The sequence below is a fragment of the Mchenga conophoros genome, linkage group LG22 (assembly GCF_057382185.1).
Source record: "Mchenga conophoros isolate Kocher_MC1m ecotype Shallow Benthic linkage group LG22, M_conophoros_male_GT1.1, whole genome shotgun sequence".
In the NCBI taxonomy this organism is placed as follows: Eukaryota; Metazoa; Chordata; class Actinopteri; order Cichliformes; family Cichlidae; genus Mchenga; species Mchenga conophoros.
This window is the reverse complement of record NC_140546.1, coordinates 26,355,983-26,374,645: the sequence shown is the minus strand read 5'-3', so window position 1 is coordinate 26,374,645 and position 18,663 is coordinate 26,355,983. Positions and strand designations below refer to the sequence as shown.

The following is an 18,663-nucleotide window of genomic DNA, read 5'->3' as shown; positions in this document are numbered from 1 at the left end:
AGGAAGAACCCCCCCTCCCCTGCAGCCTCTTATCGTCAAAGTGACAGAGGTGGAGAGGGCCAACGGCCACAGATTCCTGGGACTGCAGGTTGCATCAGACCTGAGCTGGACTCTCAACACCACAGCAACAGTGAGAAAAGCCCAGCAAAGGCTTTATTTCATTCAGCTGCTCAGGAAAGCAGCCGAATGACACAAAACAAAACAGAAACCCCCAGGAGTCCAAACACAAAATGTTCACAAAGGCAGTGGAGCTCGAAAAAACAGAGTCCAAAACATAGTTCAGAGGGGCAACCCGGAGGCCAATCAGCACAACAGTCCATCACTGAACAGTTCTGGAAGCCAACCGTGCCAAAGGCAGTGGCAGCATAGAAGCGGTTCAGGAGACTGACCACTACGTCAATGGAGGCTACGGAGCAGATCAGCAGGCCTACCCGGCAGGCGGTGGCAGCAAAACAGTTCAGGAGGCCGCCCATGATGGCGAAGATGCCCAGCTGATGGCCTGGAAAGTGGCCAGTGCCGACGAGGTTCTGGCAAAGGACATGGACGTGCAGACTGAGCAGAAACTGATGGTGGCGTGGCAGCCGCAGGACCAGACAAGGCAGGACCAGACGAGGCAGGACCAGGACCGTTCAGCAGCGAAGATAGGCTGCTGAATGGGCCCCTCGGACCCTCCAGCAAAGGCAGACGACTGGAAGGGCCCCTTGGACCCTCCAGTGGAGGCAGATGGCTGGACAGGCCCCTCAGACCTTCCAACTGGAACGTAAACTGGCAGGTGAAGGGACCTCCTGAACAGGACAGAACCAGCAGGTGAAGGGACCTTCAGCAGGATCAGAACGGAACCAGCAGGCTGAGATACCTCTGGCAAACACAAAGCAGGCTGGAGCTGCGCAGGGCTTTTACTCTGCTCTGGCAACGACAGCAGGGTGCAGTCCTCAGCTGGCTTCTTAGCCTCCAGGGGTCCAGAGTCGGCTAAGGGTTGAAACTCAGTCTCTGGGGAAGCCCTGGAGAGAGTTACTGTCTCCAAGCAGGCCACCTTTTGAGGAACGAAATAGTCTTAACAGGTTTGTCTCTCTGCTTTGAATTAGTGGTTGCAAAACAGTCCTTTACGGATTGTATTGACATAATTTGCTGTACAGGAGGAGCAGATGAAGGTGATCGCTGAATAGGTGGTGGAGTAAATAGCCGAACTGATGGCTGAGCTAATGCATGACCTGCAACCTGAGCAGGTAACTGAGCAAGAAACTGAACAGGCCATGTTTCTGACGTCACTACAGCATTTCCGCCTGCTGTATTGTGGAGAAATCTACTCAAGGCTTTATTTATTTTCTAATGTGTGCCTCCTCAACTTTTCTGTCCTCTTTCCTCCAGCCTGTGATCCAGAAAGGCTATGCCATTTTTAAGGATGCTTTAATTCCTAAAACAAATGTGGGAATTGCCAGAGGAGAAATTATTGAGAATACTACGCTGTTTCCTTTGCGAAATCGTTTTATCTTTGAAAAGAAGTGTGGCACACATGGAAAACAATTTGTTCCCGCTGAATATAAAACCTCACTGCCCTCTGCTGCTGGATTCTCTTTTTTTACCATGTGGACTCAGCCTAGAGAGAAAACAGAAAACACGGTGACCTGTGTGTGTGCGTGTGTGTGTGTGTGTGTGTGTGTGTGTGTGTGTGTGTGTGTGCGTGCGTGTGTGTTGGTGTAAAGACAAGGTGAGTCTTGTTTCCATTGAAAATCTTCATAGTGTAAGTGATCTGTCAAGTTTAAAAAATGGAAACTCACTGCAAGGACAGTCATATTCAGGCCAGAGTTCAGAGAAGAACAGCTTGACACATTTGATCTGAGAGGAACAGCAACTAATGTAACCACACGTTACAACCAAGGTTTGCAGAAGATCGTCTTTGAACTCCCCAACACGCCCAGCCTTGAAGTTGAATTCATTTCATTTAAAATTTCCTCTTTATTTATGTACAAAAAACATACAGATCCAGCATCTCAAGCAGCTGGCCTCCTGCTAGGAAGGACACTGTTGGAGTGAGACTTTTAAAGGCATCTTCGACTGAGCTAACTTTTCCTGCTGTCTGCGCTGCTCTGCAGTGACTTTGTCACATTTGTTATTTGAGACACCCACCTTACATTCATCCTGCACCTGTGCAGTCTTGACAGAAGGGGACATTAAATGAAAATGTTCTTGTTTTTATGATTACTGCTGAGATGTCCCTTTTGATGTGATTAAAGAAATAATGTGGTACATGTTCTAATGTGAAATATCAACCTGTCACCCACAATTCATACTCACAATACATCAGGAAGTCTGTCTACAGACACAAACAAACTTCTACGTGTGTGTTTGTGTGTGTGTTTTCTTTCTTTCTTAATGGGAGAGCCAGCTTAAGTCCTATGGGGAAAAAAAGGATCACAAAAAGTCATTTCCATTATTTTCCAGTAGCTGTTTCTGCAGAGTGCACAGGAAAGGTTATCTGTGCAGTTATACAAGCAGTTTATAAATGTAAACTATGCTCAACCACTTCACTGTTGGAGAAAAGCTTTTTTAAAAAGACATAGTCGAGTCACATAGCAGCTTACAGGTGTGGCTATTCAGTGACATAAGCACATTCACTTCAGTTCAACTTTATTTATATAGCACCAAATCACAACAGTTGCCTCAAGGGGCTTTATACTGTGAGGTAAAGATCTGAAATAACACAGAGAAAACAATCAACCCCAACAATCAGACGGCCCTTTCACAACACAGTCCCTTTCACTATGTGGTGCCGTTTGTAAAGTGAAACACGCTGAAATTAACGGCAACATTTCTCCACATTTAGCTCAAATCTTTACAAAAACATGTTTTTTTCGAGTCATTTTTTACAACAATTAGTAAAATATTTGTAACTTTTTATATTTAAAACACAATTTTAAATGTTAAATCTACATGTTCTCTGTCAGCACTCTCACTCTAACCCAACAGAGCTTTGGATTAACTGATGGCTGTTCTGGAAACTTTTAGAACAACCTGATGATAATGTATTACTCATTATGTTTATTTGGGGTTTAATGCAACTGCAATTAAAACATTTATGATCGTAGTAATTAAACCAGCAGCCTGTGGTTTACTTGGGCATGCTAACCTCTGTGCTTTGTCCTACTTTACTCTGCCTACAGTTGCATTGCAGGTTAGAACAAGCCTTGAAACATGTGTGTGTGAACTTGTGGCTAAAGATAAATATCAGTACACACAAAACTTCTAAATACTTTGCTGCCATCTCAGCATACTGACACAAACATATGGGAAGAAATCTGTGCCATCAACAACTGAATTTGAATAAGTTAAATTTGAATTTGAATTGCTCGGATTGAATGTGAATTGTAACTTGAATAAATGCTTTTAAAAACTGAATATGAATTAGCCTAATTTGAAATTCAATTTATTGGTTTGAAAATGATCATCACTGAACTGAAATTGAATTTTATAGTTTGAAAATGAATGTATGTATTACATGTATAAGAACAAGCGTCATGTTAACAAATGATAGCCGTACAGTAACTTTTATGCTTATTGTAGCTGTTAGCTAAAAACGCTAATTTAGCGTAGTTTGCCCTTAATTCAGCTTTGACAAACAAATATGATCGACTGTTTCTAGTAGAATTCCAAAGTTGTCATCTTGTACCCTGTCAGAGCCCTGTATGCTTGCAGAGACCCCTACAGTAGGGAAACATCAAAACGGTGTCCAAACCTTTGTATTTTAGCTTTATTTATGTCTTACACAGCATCCCTTATACATGTAATACATTTATTACCAACCTGAGAGTTTATCCGCTGGTCAATCGACATGATGAATGACTTCTGAAGTCTTAATTCAGCTCAAGACGCTGTAGATTCCCGTCAGTAACACTTTCCGTCCGCTAGTAAAACGTAGTTCTATTAATCTGCGTTCGATTACTCTTGAACCAGAACCGGATGTAAGTCCCCAAAAAACTGAATTTTGGAACTGAAATTGAATTGTAGAACTGAAACTGAATGGTGAGAAGTGAATCTGAAATTATTCGAGAGCTAAATTTTTAAACAATAAAATACAATTACAAAGCAAATGAATTCATTTTCAAACTATAAAATTCAATTTTAGTTCAAATTAGGCTAATTCATATTCAGTTTTTAAAAGCATTTATTCAAGTTACAATTCACGTTAAATCCGAGCAATTCAAATTCGAATTTAACTTATTCAAATTCATTTTCTGATGGCACAGATTTCTCTCATACAAACACAGACCACATGATTGTTGCAATGTCACTTCATGAAAAAGCCTCACTAAAACAAAAGTGGGAGGAGTCATGAGCGAGTATCGCAGTCATGTACAAGTTATGAATTTAGTTTAAGCTGTGTACTAGAATACATTGAGTTTACATGCTTAAATACAGGAACTCTCTCATAACCTTATGAGTAGTTTTGCTTGATATTCCAAAATAAAAGTAAAATATTGGGATTTTTTTTTTTCAAAATACTTCAAAAAAACTTTTCTTTTCTAAACACCAAACACAAAAACATAACGTTCCGTTATTAATGAATGTTCGGAGTGAAAGGGAGAACAAACATGCACGAGGGTGATTGATGCATGCGGAACAGGTTGTAATTCAACATGACAAAACCAACAGCATTTAAAAGAGAGAGAGAGAGAGAGAGAGAGAGAGAGAGAGAGAGAGAGAGCGCATTTATCATTCTGTACATGCTGCCTTTGTTATTTTTGTAATACCGATTTATTATCAAACCGGATTCACTACTGTTCTTTGCATGCACGAACAAACTGCCCTTTGAAACGGACTCAAAATGCCGACATAGCAACTGCAGTAATGTAGGCGCACACACAGTTTGCGTCATTGCCTTACTGATACAATGATATTCACAGCTGCTTATGTGCCCGCTGCAAAGAGGTCAAAGATTCAGAGAAGCAAACTGCCGAGTATGCACCAACAGTTTAATCAGTCATACACATTTTATTTTATTTGCATTACGGTCCTATTAGATGCATTCAGTGTAATTGTGATTTATCGGTTATGTCAGAACTGTGTGCAGATTTGAATACAAAGTGTTGAATCACCGCGGGTTTCACTTCTCAGGGCGTCGTTCACCAGCAACAGCAGGAGCAAAACAACGAACTACTGCAGGAATCGTTGAATTATTGATATGCAACAGTTATTAGCGATAAAAGGTTTAACTGCAAAAAGCTGCAAGAGCCCTAACCACACGGGCGCATAGCAGTAACACTCTAACTTCCACTATATCCTTCTTTAAATACTGTTTCCGTGTGGCTTCGTTGTCTTTTATTGTGTCTTAGAAAAATGTTCCACCCGTTAATGTTAAGGTTTTTTTGTTTTTTTTGTTTTGTTTTTCCTGACTCGCTGGAGTTTTTTCATGTTTCCTCTTTCCCATGTACCCTCACATTCTTTGGCCGCCTTCGGATCAAAGAGTTTCTATAAAAAGCAAGAGAAGTCACCTCTCCTCCACACGTCTTTTGTAGTACTTGTGGCTGCATTCTATTTTAAAGACAATTCACACTGAAATGGTTACTAAATCTCACTTTATCTTGTTTTTTGAATACACATCTTAAATATTCATCAGGATCAGGTTGACGTCATGTCGTGTTTAACCTTTACGGGCATTAGCTATCTTGGTGTGACAGCTCTTTGGCTGGAGCACAGAAATGGGATGGGGCTTTGTTCCAGGAAACCTGACATAGAGGACTGGAGCTATAAAGCCAGCCTTTTCATCGACTGCAGCTCCAGTCTTCAACCTTCCTCAACTTCAGCTGTTAGGTTAAGCGCTTCACTCTGAAATCATGGCCAAGGACATGACTCTGCTGTGGGGCTCCGGATCTCCTCCCTGCTGGAGGATAATGATCGCTCTGGAGGAGAAGAACCTGCAAGGATACAACCAAAAACTGCTCTCCTTTGAGAAGGGGGAGCACAAGTCAAAGGAAGTCATGGACATTAACCCCAGGGGTCAGGTAGGTTCATATCACACTATGTAAACACTCTCATATCTGAAATCAGCATTTGTCTTCCTGAAATGGAGTAAATGGAGTATTCACTTGGCATTCACAAATAAGAAGACTTGAACCAAACAAAGTGTTTATGGTTTTCCTTGCACTGTCTCTTAAAGCTTCCTGCCTTCAAATGTGGGGACAAAATCATCAATGAGTCCTGCGGTGTATGCTTCTTCTTAGAGGTGAGAACTCTGAATCTGGCCCTACTTGAAATGCTATGTTGCCATGGAGTTCCTAGGTAGCAGAGCTGCTTGTGATTATATTTTTAACAGTGCGTTGTAAAAACAGACACACTATACCACAGATGTAAAGAACGAGAGCTTCTTGCTGTTTTTTTTCCCCCAACAGTCCAAGTACAAGTCACAGGGAACCAAGCTGATCCCCGACTGCGATGCGGAACAAGCATTGATGTTCCAGCGTGTGTTTGAGGTTAACACATTCGGAGACAAAATAGGTATGTTAGTTCGGAGATGCAGAATATGTCTCAGTTTTGTTTTGCCGTGCAGTGACATAACTGTTGAAACCTGAACTTCCTTCATCACAGTGTGTGTACCCCAAACAACATTAGAACCACAGGGATTTAGTGAGTCTGTAAAGGATATATCAAGGCTGCTAAATCTCTTTCTGTGTGACCTGGCTGATGTTGCCATTCAGAGGTCTGTGCTCTGGGATTTTGAACTGCTGTACTTGGCAACACCACACTAACAACTGTCACTTGTCTTCAGCAACCAACCCTCCTCAGCTTCCCCTTGAGACCTTTAGTTGTTCAAAACACACTGCAGACACTAATGATCTGTGCATTCACATAATTAAGCCATAAGAAATCCCTTAGTCCATTTCTCTGGTGAGCAACTCTCATAACAGACACTGATGTTAACAGGTCACATGTTAATCCCACCAGTGATCACATGCTCAGACTAGCTTTGCATGTAAAGTCACTTGTTTGTCATGCGATTTGGTACTCGTAAAATTCCCTGCTGGTGTGTGGGTAGATTTTATTTAGGTTTTGTAGAGATACACTTTAATAATTATATGTCAGGTTTTGTTGGTTTATTTTTTTTGTGTGTTATATTTTTCTAGGAAATGTTATCTACTACAACTGGAAGGTCCCAGAGGGAGAGAGACACGACTCTGCCATTAAGAGAAACAAAGAAGCTCTGACCGCTGAGGTCAAGCTTTGGGAGGGATACCTGCAGAAGGTATGTGAATGACGTGTATGCCTACAGTCTGTCGTGCTAAACTAAAACTCAGAATATTTCTACCAGTTTTTTCTAAAACAATTTTTAAAAATGAGGTAAAATAACAAAAGGTTTTGAAATGGTGTGCATTAACAGCATTAACACTACTATCCTGGTCAGCAAGCTGTAAAAGAACAATTTAGCTCTTCAGACTTTAGCCCTTAAGGGTGTTACACAAAATTCTATGTGTTAATTATTGATCTTTAGACATCCATGTAGTTCTACTTGAACAAGGCCATGCTGGTAGTTTGAATCAGTCTGCAGTGCTAATCTTCATGTCTGTAGAATAAAGCAAGCCTTATTCATCAAAGTCAATCTTGCCTTGGTTTTTAAGGAAACATAATCAATGCAGAACCTTTATTAAGCCAGGCTATAACCCCCTGTGATGGCTATTTTTCTATTTTTATTTTACTTAGTGTGCTTCCTAGCTTTTTTTCCAATTTTTTCTTACATAACTACTTCTCCTTTTCTTTTTAGACATCAGGCGGTTTCCTGGCAGGAAAGAACTTTTCCCTGGCCGATGTGATTGTTTTTCCAGCCATTGCTTATCTCTACCGCTTTGGGTAAGTGGACTAAATGACCAGAAACATCTCTTAGCAGCCTGGCTAGATGATTGGATGTAATAAAAATAGCAATGAACTCACTCCAGCTTTTTTCTTTCCTGCAGGCTTTCTGAAGAGCGGTACCCAAAACTGACAGAATACTATAAAAATCTGATGAACAGACCCAGCATCAAAGCCACCTGGCCTCCTACTTGGAAGGAGACACCAGGACAGGACATACTTAAAGACATCTGAGATTCAGATGCTCTTTGGTTAACCAGCTAACGTTTCCTGTTGTGTTTTTCATGTATTTCCAGTTGTTGTACTGCTCTATCCTTTCATATTTTTTAACATCATTTGTTTCTGAAACTGTCTGATTCTCATTGTGATGTGAACAAACAGCAATAAAAAAAGTTTCAGTTTTGTCTGCTTTATTAATATCATATTATTGACCACAAAAGACCTATTTGAGTTTATTTTAGGTTTTCACACCTTTCACTGCAGATTTTATGTTTGGATGCACTTTTCAAGAAAACTGACATGATCCTTCCTGCAACTTCTCTAGAGAAAGAGAGACAGCTCACTAGACTCAGCTAAATAATTGTTTCTGAACAATTTTTATTCAGATTGTAAATATTTCTTTTCATAATGGACTCAAGCAAAGAACAAGCAAAGATCTCAAATTAAGAGCAACTTGATTTATTGGGTTCACCATGGGGATTTTGCTAAAGAGAATATTTACTGGGAGAGTGAGTATTTTCTCCAGGTTTGGTTATAGACTATCAATTCTATCAAGGTGTAGTTCAGAAAATTCAGGGCCCATAAATACTCGGTTGACCTAAAAGGGAGTTGTTTCCTTTTCCTCTTTTTAATGTGTCTCTTATGAGCCAGCAAGTTTCAAACCAGGTACAGAGGAGACCCCCATCACAAATTATGGCATTTGAGTTCCAAAACATTTAGAGCCATTTACAGATGTGCATCTTTTGGACTTGGTTAAAGAGGGATGTGATCACTAAAACTGTGTGAAATGTCTTATCCACTGCCCTGTTTGTCTGGGAGGTTGGAGTGGTTTCACCTGTTGAACCGGTTTTAAAACCTTTTCCCCTGAACAATGTTTGTTTTCCCCAAACAAGAAGGAGCTCATGAGCTTTCTGTGTTTTTTGGGGTGTTGCCATAATGGCGAGTATTCTTCACACGCTGAGGCTGATTATGGGGTTCCACAGGGTTCTATGCCAGGACCATTTCTATTCCTATTATCCAGGCTTCATTTAGGCACTATTGTCAGATGGCATAATATACATTTTACCAGCTTTATTTACCTATGAAGCCATATGATGCAGTCCAGTTAGTTAGTTAAACTCCAAGAATGTTTTGAAGACATTAGCTGGGACTACAATAAGAGAACATATATCTATTCCGTCAGCTTCTCTTGGTTTTCTGTTAAATTGAGAATGAATTTTAAAATCCTTTAACTTACATAAAAGGTCTTAGATAGTCACGTATCATTTCATAGTTTCATACTATCCCAACATAACATTTTTTTCAGACTCCTGGTTTACTTGTCATTCCTACAGTATGCAAAAGTAGAACGGGTGGCAGCACCTTCAGCTTTCAGGGCCCTGCTCTGGAACCAGCTCCCAGTTTGCATTGGCTGTCACTGTTTGGTTGCTGTCATAGAACTGAAGGCTAAAATCAAATATGAGTGGTCATCTTGTCAGCGTGCTTTTGACACTGTTAAAGCTATCTGGTTTCTCCTATTGTCCCAGGACCATGGTGACTGAAAGTGATACAGGGGCAGGTCTGAAAGTGATACAGGGGCAGGTGGTGGCTTGCTTCAACTGTCACCCAAACCATAGATTCGTATATCAAGAAAACGTTGTGGCCCATGCTTCAATTAGAGCATGCTGTTCTTGAGTTCATACTCTTGGTTTTGTATGTTGCCTTCTACGTCCCCCCCTCCCCCCCAGTTACTTCAGAAAATACCAACAAAATATCATCTAAACTCTAAGTTTGTGTTCATGGTAGCTGTACATAAAGCTGGCTGTGCTTTTGAGAGAAGGACATTGCATGTTAGTTTTTATATTTTACACAAGAGAGTTTCAAAGACAAAAGCAGTTAAACTTTGATTAGAAAAGTCTAGATTTGTCAGTCAGTGCTTTTTAAAGTGCTCTACACTATTACTGATGCAAATGGTTTGAAAGGAAAGGAAAGAATAAACAGGCAAAACTGCGTCTTTCTGGACTTTCTGGACTTCCTAGAGTTCAGCTTTGGAGTTTTGATGGAGTGGTGGAGGCTATTTTTTTAAACACCATACCTATGTTTCCCTCCAGTGTTCATCATCATCTCGTATATCGTCTGGGTAGATTGACTGATTGATTGAGTGATTAGCTGATTGATAACATAAATTTCTTGTTCTGTCTAACATATAAGTGTCACATTAAATTCAGTTGATCTGACATAAACATACGTTTTAAATCTAAAGAACGTTTGAAGAATTTTTATCAAGTGCACTTCCACCTTTTTGTGTTGAGAAACATCACATGGAAATTATTTGAGTATTACAAGTAATTTTAAGTGACACTATTAGAGTTACATTTTAAGTTTGATAAAGTTTAGTTTCAGCCAAATAATTGGTTTCATTTTTTCAGTTACATTCCATTTAAACTTTGTCATTTAAATGGATATAATTTGGATACAATGTATACAATTTGTAAAGAAAAGTTCAGCATATTTTCATTGGAAATTTCATTTAAAATCTGCATAGTGTAACTGATCTGTAAGTTTAACTGTTTGACAACAGACTAGGCTATGGTGGCTCGTGAAGGATTACATTTCAGAATTTGCAGTGTGTGGACAGATAATGTTCAAAAGTGGTTGCTTACATGCACAATTGTTTAAATACATATATTTTTGATTTTTAAAAGAAAACTAGTAATTCAGGTTAAATCCAGAAAACATGTTATGTTTATTAATCTGTTAAAGCCACACTTTTTGTAATTTGATGACAGCTGTACTTCCGGTGTCTAATTCGCAATGTTGTTAATTTTGTGTTGTTATATTGCCTGCTCATCCTAAAGTTACCAAAGCCACCAATGCTCTGTCAAGTTTCACTGTTAAAAACTGTTTTTGAAGGTATCTATATGTGTGCACATATATGACTGAGACACGGTCAGCATGGGTTATCATTTATTTTATTTATTTATTTATTTTTTGCCTGTCCCATATGGTTTTTTAGCCGTCAGAATTGATGTCTGAAAGGCAACAAAGATACCTAATGGATTTACTTTGCCAAGTGGATCATCACGGCCTTGCTGTTTTGGTCCATTTGATCGACCTTTGCTGTTATTATTTATTTTATTTTATTTTATTTTATTTTATTTTCAGTTGTCACAGATGGGACAGACATGACTGGGGGATAGGAAAGGGAGAAAGAAAGATGAAGGAACAAAACACAGAGGGGAAGAGGGACAGTGAGAAAGGGCACTTAAAAAGAAAAAAAATCTCACGGATCACCTGTTGAGAGAAAGAAAAGAGAAAAAGAGAAAACAAGTAAAAAGAGGGAGCAACATAATAAACACAGCACTATCGCATTAATCTAGCTAACAGTAAATAACAGTAAATACTAAATATTGAATGTTGTTATGCAGCACGCAGGACCGACAGCGCACAATGTGCTTTGAGGTAGCAGCCAAGAAAGGTGTCGTTTGTGTCTGTGTACACCTGTGTGCACACCTGTGTGTATCAGCGTGCTTGTATTCAAAAGGTTTCTCCACGTAATGATCTGCTAGATGGTCTGGGGAGCCATAGCCCCGTCCCCCAGGGCATGAAGCAGGTATGGAGGAGACTTAGGCCCCAGACATCCAGAGGCCCCAGAGTGCGAGAGCCCAAGGAGGACCACCAGGGGGCAACTGTGCCACCCTCCTGGGAAGAGCTGAGGAGAGTCCCAAACGAGAGGTCACCCAGCAGCCACTGAGCAGAAGCCAGAAGGGGCTGCAGTGGTGTGCCCGCAGGCTCTGCCCGCAGTGAGCTGTGCCAAAGCCACAGGCCCAGAGGCCGAAGGCCTGAGGGCCCCCCACATCCCCGAAGAGGCCCGACCGAGCCACGGGCGCCACCAACACACTGACACCTGAGGCCATTGGCCACCAGCAGGGAGTGTGGTGAGGGGAGATAGTCCTGAGATGTTGCCAGAGAGGTGGAGTCTGAGATCCGACCTGACATATAGAAACAGACAAACAGGCACACGCAGACACAAACGTGCATTCCTACCCTTATGCACACATATACAAATACTCAGCACTCACACAACGTAAAGACAGACACAAATGGACATTGTACACACAATCACGCTCCCCAAACATACTCTCTACCTCAGGTCCAGGTCCAGATGCTACCCTTTCCCCCGGGGTGGAGACAAGCAGGCCGCCCCCTGCATCCCAGATCCCAATTGGAGGCCAACACCTCCGTCCAGCCCCTCTGCCCCGATGGCTAACAGAGAACGGGGTGTGGGAAGACCCCATACCTCCCTCCGTCCGCTCATGTGTAGTTTTGCCGCGTGTTGTTCTAGAGTGCATTTAAAACACGGGAGGGCATGGTGTTTCCTGCCAGAAAGCAGCAGGTGTCCGCATGGCCCCTCCCGAGAACTCTTAATGTCTACATGCATTGAGAGGTCGGCACTGGCGCCAGTGGGTTATCATTTGTACATAAAGGAAGGACACATGATCCCAATGTTTCCCTCTAACATGTCACTGGGGCAATTTCTATCTAAAAAGCCGTGGCAAGCAAATGTGAGTTTTCAAAATTCTAACCAAGGCAAGAAAGAAAGATGGGACCAACAGGAGGCAAACAATTACCATCAACAAACCAAAACACCAAACAAAGGATCAAATCCGCATGTAAAGTAAGTGGGAGCAACTTTCACTGACCACACCTGGAAGGCTACTACCAGCTGGCGCACTAGAAAACCACCAGTGACAGGATTAAATCATAAACCTGTTCAAAAATCTATTCTAAGATGTCGAATACAGATGGAAAAAAAAATAATGCAAAAAAAATTAATGTTGGTAAATTAATATCAAAGGAAGAGCTAATCAGCTGCAGATTAGCTGTGAGGTCACATTGATAACTTGCCGTGTTTCAGTTAGTGCACTGCATTCCTCTGCACAAAGCAGCCTTCCTCTCTTTTTAGCTTTTCTAAGCAGCTAGTCCTTTGTGTACACAAGCTGTTTTACTCATTCCAGATGTTCGACCCACTGTGTGTGGGGGATCAAAAAACAAAACAAAACAAAATTGGAATAATATCTTATCACTGTATGAGCCATGTTGCAATTGTAATTACATGTAGCCCTGAATATCAAAGAAAAACTGAGGAGCACTGTTACATTTGACAGCATTACACGGCAGTAGTTGGGCTTTAATGAAACAATTTATGATGCAGCTGTTCCACGCTCCCCAAGTGGCCTTCGTTCACATGCCAGGTAGGAAGGACTAAGAGCCAAGGAGAGAAGACAAGGAGACAAATCAAGTGTGTGCAAACTGAGAAATAGGAAAGGAGGTGAGACTGTGGTGCTCCAAGCTACTGAGTCAAAACTCTTTTAAATTCATTTTAGTGCTTTGTTGGTTATTCTGTTATACTCTTGTATGTCATTGTTTCCTGAGTGTTTCCTTTCTGATAATGTTATCAACTGTTATCAAACATAAAGATGTTTAAATTCTGACACGAAAAGGCAGAAAAACCTTAAACTGTGCAAGACACATAACAGCAAAACATGCAAGGTTTCTTGCGGGCAGGACTATGACATTAACCACCTATGTTAACATTTCTTTGTGTGGGAATCTCCAGACATAACACCAGTCTGTCTTTCTACAGTTGGAGTCCTTTGTATCGTTCAACAGGATTATATAATGATAAGAGTACAACATCACTGCCCTCTGCTGATGGATTCACTTCATTCATCGGGCACTGATCCTGTTAGTATCTGTGATTGCATTTCAGTTTGTGTGTTGTTTGTTCTCTGCATTTGGAAAAGTCAGTGTCTGAAAGTAAAGAGCAATAAACTAAATTCTGCAGTTTGCTACTTAAACATTCATACACGCTTTTCAGTATGAACCCAAAATCAGCCTGTACACATGGGAGGCCAGCTTCATTTATGGAATATGGCAACAACCAAAGCTAGACACAATAATCAAAGCACATGATAAATTTTCACTTTGGTAAATGCCAACATAAAATTATCTAAACTCTAGTTGTAGGGCAGGTTATTGACTGTGCCAGAGATTGGCTGTGCAAATAGATCCGATTGCAAAATTGCCCTTTGGATGGCTCAAAGGACCATTTTCTATTTGCACAGCCTTTTCGTTAAATGTAGTCGTGTTTGATGAGTTTCATTTCCTCTGATGTTAAACGTTAAAGATGATAACACATTTGATCTTCGTTGGTCTTCTCTCCCTCCTCAGCTCTTCTTTATGTCAAGGTATGATGCACTATGCAATATATTGTTATGACAGGGCTAAACGTATGCAACTACCTGTTCATGTACCATTATGCTTTTTTTGGCACTTTTGTGTGGTTAAATGTTTGTGATATATGAACAACGTCTTTGTACATGTAAATGTTTCCTTAAATATTTCCCTTTTCTGTTCTTCAGCATGTAATCCAAATATTCTGTTGAACATGGATTTCCCGGGAAATGACATAACATTTCTCTACTCCCCTGATGTTAACCACTGTCAGCTCCTGTGCACCCAGCACCCCTCTTGCCTCTTCTTTAGCTTTATTCGTGCTGATTGGACCCACGATGACAGGTATGACTGGCACAAATGAGTTGCAATATATACACGTACTTATCCAGGTCCATCTTGCAGTGGCAGGTTGTAAGGTGCAGCAGTCTAAGCAACACCACCAAAGTGTTCCCAAACAAGGCGACGAGTTCCTTCCAAATGACCTTTCTCTGCACCGTATCTCTAAAGTTGAGCTGAACTAATTTCTGCTTCTTGTATCTGTGATCTACTCCTGGTCCTGGGTGAGAGTGAGAAGTTAGATTGACAAAAATCAAAATCACCTTTGTGCTTGTTTCTCTTTCACCACAAAATTCAACAGACTGTGCTCTCCAGTTCCATGGCATATACTTTTTTGAGTGAGGAGGTTGATCCCCTTGAAGTTTGAACACACCATCCCTCCAGTCTGCCAATCCAGAGGCACTCTCCCCAACTTCCACGAGATGTTACAGAGCTGTCCCACACTGTATACCAGTATACTCACCCATGGTTACTGCCTCTCACTGATGGCAACTTAAGATTTCACAGAGTTCAGCCAAAAGTCTAAAGACCCATATCCAGCTATAGGAAGCACAGTATGTCATGTTATTTCAGGATCTGTTATATATGTGTTATATTGGTTTTACTATGGCTCCTTCCACTTGTCGGTCTCTGCAGGCACTTCTACTGCTACCTAAAGTCCACTCCCTCAGGAGAGCCCAGTGCTCAGACTCCAGTACAGGGTGTCACTTCTGGTTTTTCTCTAAAATCCTGCAGCCCAGGCCCACGTAGGCTTACAACCATTAATAAACCATTTTAAAAATTAAGCAATTCATGAAGTATGTTCACCTCCAGTTTACCTTTCTCTATGCATGTTTCTATTGTTTGAAACAGAACCTTGCCTGTCTGAGCTGTACCAAAACATGGACTTTATCGGGGGAGACTACAGGTCCTTGTTCACAGGTGACCACAAGGAGTGCCAGCGAGTGTGCACTCAGGACCCTGCGTGTCAGTTCTTCACTTTTGTAAAACAGAATTTCTCAAATAGTAAAGTCAGGTAAATTTGAGTTAGGATAGTGTATTTATTTTAAACATGTTTCCATATTTATTTATTGTTTAACCACAAAAGATTTGTCCTACACCTCTGCATTTCCCAAAGTTCATCTTATTGCATTTTATTGCGTCACATCTTGTTTTTTTAAACTGCATGTCCATGTTTGTCCATGATATTTTGCACTCTAACAGCAAAGGAGAATATGATTTCTTGTTCTGTTTAAGGTATAAGTGTTACCTAAAATTCAGTTGGACTGTACCAAGGACTCCTGTTATTGAAAGAAAAGCTGATGTAACATCTGGATTCTCCCAAAAAACAAACCAAACTCAGCACTTTGACAAAGGTACATAGACCTAGTTGTAGCTTTCGGCCCACTTCCTGTTTGTTGCCTGTGTGTTTTCCTAATGTAAGTAAGTAAAATGTATTTATATGGGCCTTTTAAGACTAGAATCTATTACAAAGTGCTTCACATGGGAATATAAAAGCATATCAAACAAAACAAATGTCTTTCCTCTTTTGTATTCAGTATGTCAGAGAAAGCTTTTTCCAAACACTGACATCCCAGGAAGTGACATTGAGTCTCTGCCTGCTGCCTCTCCTGAACACTGTCAGACTCTGTGCTCAACTCATCCGCGCTGCACCTACTTCACTTATAACAGGTAGTTGTTTGTGTTTCAGACAACGTCTCATCTGAGAGTGAAACAAATATCTTATGTGTTTTTCTTTTTCTTTCATGTCTAACAGGCAGTGTAATAAAACTGTACTTAAGTGCAGAATTATAGCTCTACAGCTCTACATTATATGCAAACATTTAGACCCTCTTACACATTTTGATTTTAAGGCTTTTTGATTTTATTTGTTTGTTTTTTAGGAATACCTTTGTTTGTTACCTGAAGGAAAACACACATGAAATAGTCACCAGGGCAGATACAGGCACTTCAGGGCTACCACACCGTTCCTGTCAGCTTGACGACAGTGAGTAGCGCAAATCAACCTGTAATGCTCCGCATGAACGTGTTTGTGAGCGAACAGTTACTGAACAGCATACAGTGTTGTGAAAAGTATTTGGCCCCTACCTGGTTTCTCATTTTTCTGAATATTTCACAGTCTTACATGTTTTAGATCATCAAACAAATTTAAAAAGTAGACAAATAAATGTGGGTGAATACTGAATTATATCACTGTTACATAAATGTTCAATTTATTGGAACCTGGAACACCTTAAGAAACACTCAATCAGGCAGTTCCTGGAGGATGAAGTAATTGATTCCCCCACCTCTAGGGCATTATGGTTCAGTCCCACATTGTCAGGTTGCACTGGTCCAGATCCCGGACGAGATACCCCAGGACACCATCGACTGTCTCATAAGTATGATTAGACATGCATGCCCTGATGTGGTTAGGCCGCTTCAGAACAGGCTTAGGCATGCACGTCTAGGGGCCAAACAAACTACTAAGGAGGATTTTGAGGTCATACAAGTATAGATCTGACATCACTGAAATCTGATTTGTTTTGAAAGTGTTTCTTTAGCTTCAAACAAAACAGAAATATGTATGTGGGGTAATCGGGTTGTTAGTTTTTAACTGTTGCAAATCGGCAACGCCTGCCTCGAGAGGGTTAATGTAAAAATTAGTATTTCAGACATGATGACAAACCAAATCTATGTCATTTTCCTCTAATACAACATGTGGATGTGAGACAATCATCTTTTGGGCTTTGTTCTGTAAAGGTAGCCTAATATTGTTAAAGACACTGTAATTATGCACAGGAATATTTTATGTGTCCATCCCTTCAGCACAGTGACATGTGTTTCTGCTAACAGACTGGGCCAGAGTGGCTTATGAAGGAGTAGATTTCAAAGGTTCTGACATTCGCTATGAGTTGATGGATGATGCAGACACATGCCAGAAGACATGCACTGAGGACCCTCACTGCCAGTTCTACACCTACGCTGATGAAACCTTCTTTGATCGCAGTTATCGGTGAAGTATTACGAATACTTCTGTGCACACTTTAAACTAGTAATTCACGTCGCACCCAGAAACCACGTCACATTTATTAATCTGTTGTATTCACACTTTTTGTAATCTGATGACAACTATATCTCCAGTCTCTAATTTAAACTGTTGGGTTTTGTACTGTAGGCGTCGCTGCTACCTGAAGCGTGTCATCACCATCCCTGCTCCTCCCAAAGTCATCAAAGTCACCAATGTTGTGTCGGGTTTCTCCCTTAAAAACTGCCCATAGACTCAGGGATCTACTTGTAACATGTGTGAAATTAAGTTTGAAGACTTCACAGCTCTCAGTGGGATTTTTGTGGAACCTAAATAAATCATTTCAAACATGAGCTGTCTGTCTGACATGTTTATTAAACAAATATGTCCACTTTAGTCTCATCTGACCAAAAGGAAAATGTTCCAGAAATTTTTGTTTGTTTAGATGCAACACAGCTAACCTAACCTAAAATGTGCTGCTATGTTCTTTTTAGTCAGATGAGAGTTTTTCTCTGTAAACTTTCCAAACAAGCCACTTGTTCAGTTTTTTGTGATTGTGCTGACATGAACTTTAACATTTAAAATGTTAACTGAGGCCTTTGCAATCTATAAACGAACTCTTGGGTTTTATGTTTTGTTTGGGTTTTCTCAAAGGATTGCACGTTCTGTGTTTAGGGCGAATTTGCTGGAATCTCTGCTCCTGGGAGGATTATGGTTTTGTATTAACACACATGTACATGCTCCAGCCCCAACAAGCTCCCAAAACTTCTGCCCGGGTAATTAGTTGCCACACAAGACACAATAAAAGGGGTTCTTACAGCAGTTTAATGACATACAGAGAACATTCAGAAAGGAGAAAAAAGCAAAAACATACTATGGAAAATATGTACAGGACATTTGGCAGTGGCTCTGGCTACAAAAGAAAGGAGAAAACAAAGGAGAAACAAAGCAAATTAATGCCAAGCCCAGACCACCAAATCATAATAGGATATCTCTACACATGTGAGGACATGGCAGTCTCTAGCCACATGATCTCTAACACC

The 18,663-nt window shown here is 40.7% G+C and overlaps 2 protein-coding genes across 2 annotated transcripts; both read left to right on the top strand.

Annotated features, from left to right (window-relative positions):
• Positions 1-5,746: 5,746 nt before the first annotated feature.
• Positions 5,747-8,241, top strand: LOC146549573 (glutathione S-transferase A-like). The gene is made up of 6 exons (XM_085263454.1): positions 5,747-5,999; positions 6,155-6,220; positions 6,387-6,492; positions 7,119-7,237; positions 7,754-7,839; positions 7,944-8,241. Exons 1-6 carry the CDS (start codon positions 5,832-5,834, stop codon positions 8,071-8,073), a joined length of 675 nt encoding a protein of 224 aa, XP_085119580.1. The 5' UTR covers positions 5,747-5,831; the 3' UTR covers positions 8,074-8,241.
• Positions 8,242-14,132: 5,891 nt separating this feature from the next.
• On the top strand, positions 14,133-17,973 carry LOC146549572 (coagulation factor XI-like). Its single transcript, XM_085262954.1, has 9 exons — positions 14,133-14,288; positions 14,463-14,619; positions 15,250-15,359; positions 15,466-15,628; positions 15,850-15,968; positions 16,152-16,284; positions 16,497-16,600; positions 17,449-17,608; positions 17,771-17,973. The coding sequence occupies exons 1-9, from the start codon at positions 14,228-14,230 to the stop codon at positions 17,871-17,873; spliced, it is 1,110 nt and encodes a 369-aa protein (XP_085119080.1). The 5' UTR covers positions 14,133-14,227; the 3' UTR covers positions 17,874-17,973.
• Positions 17,974-18,663: the final 690 nt, after the last annotated feature.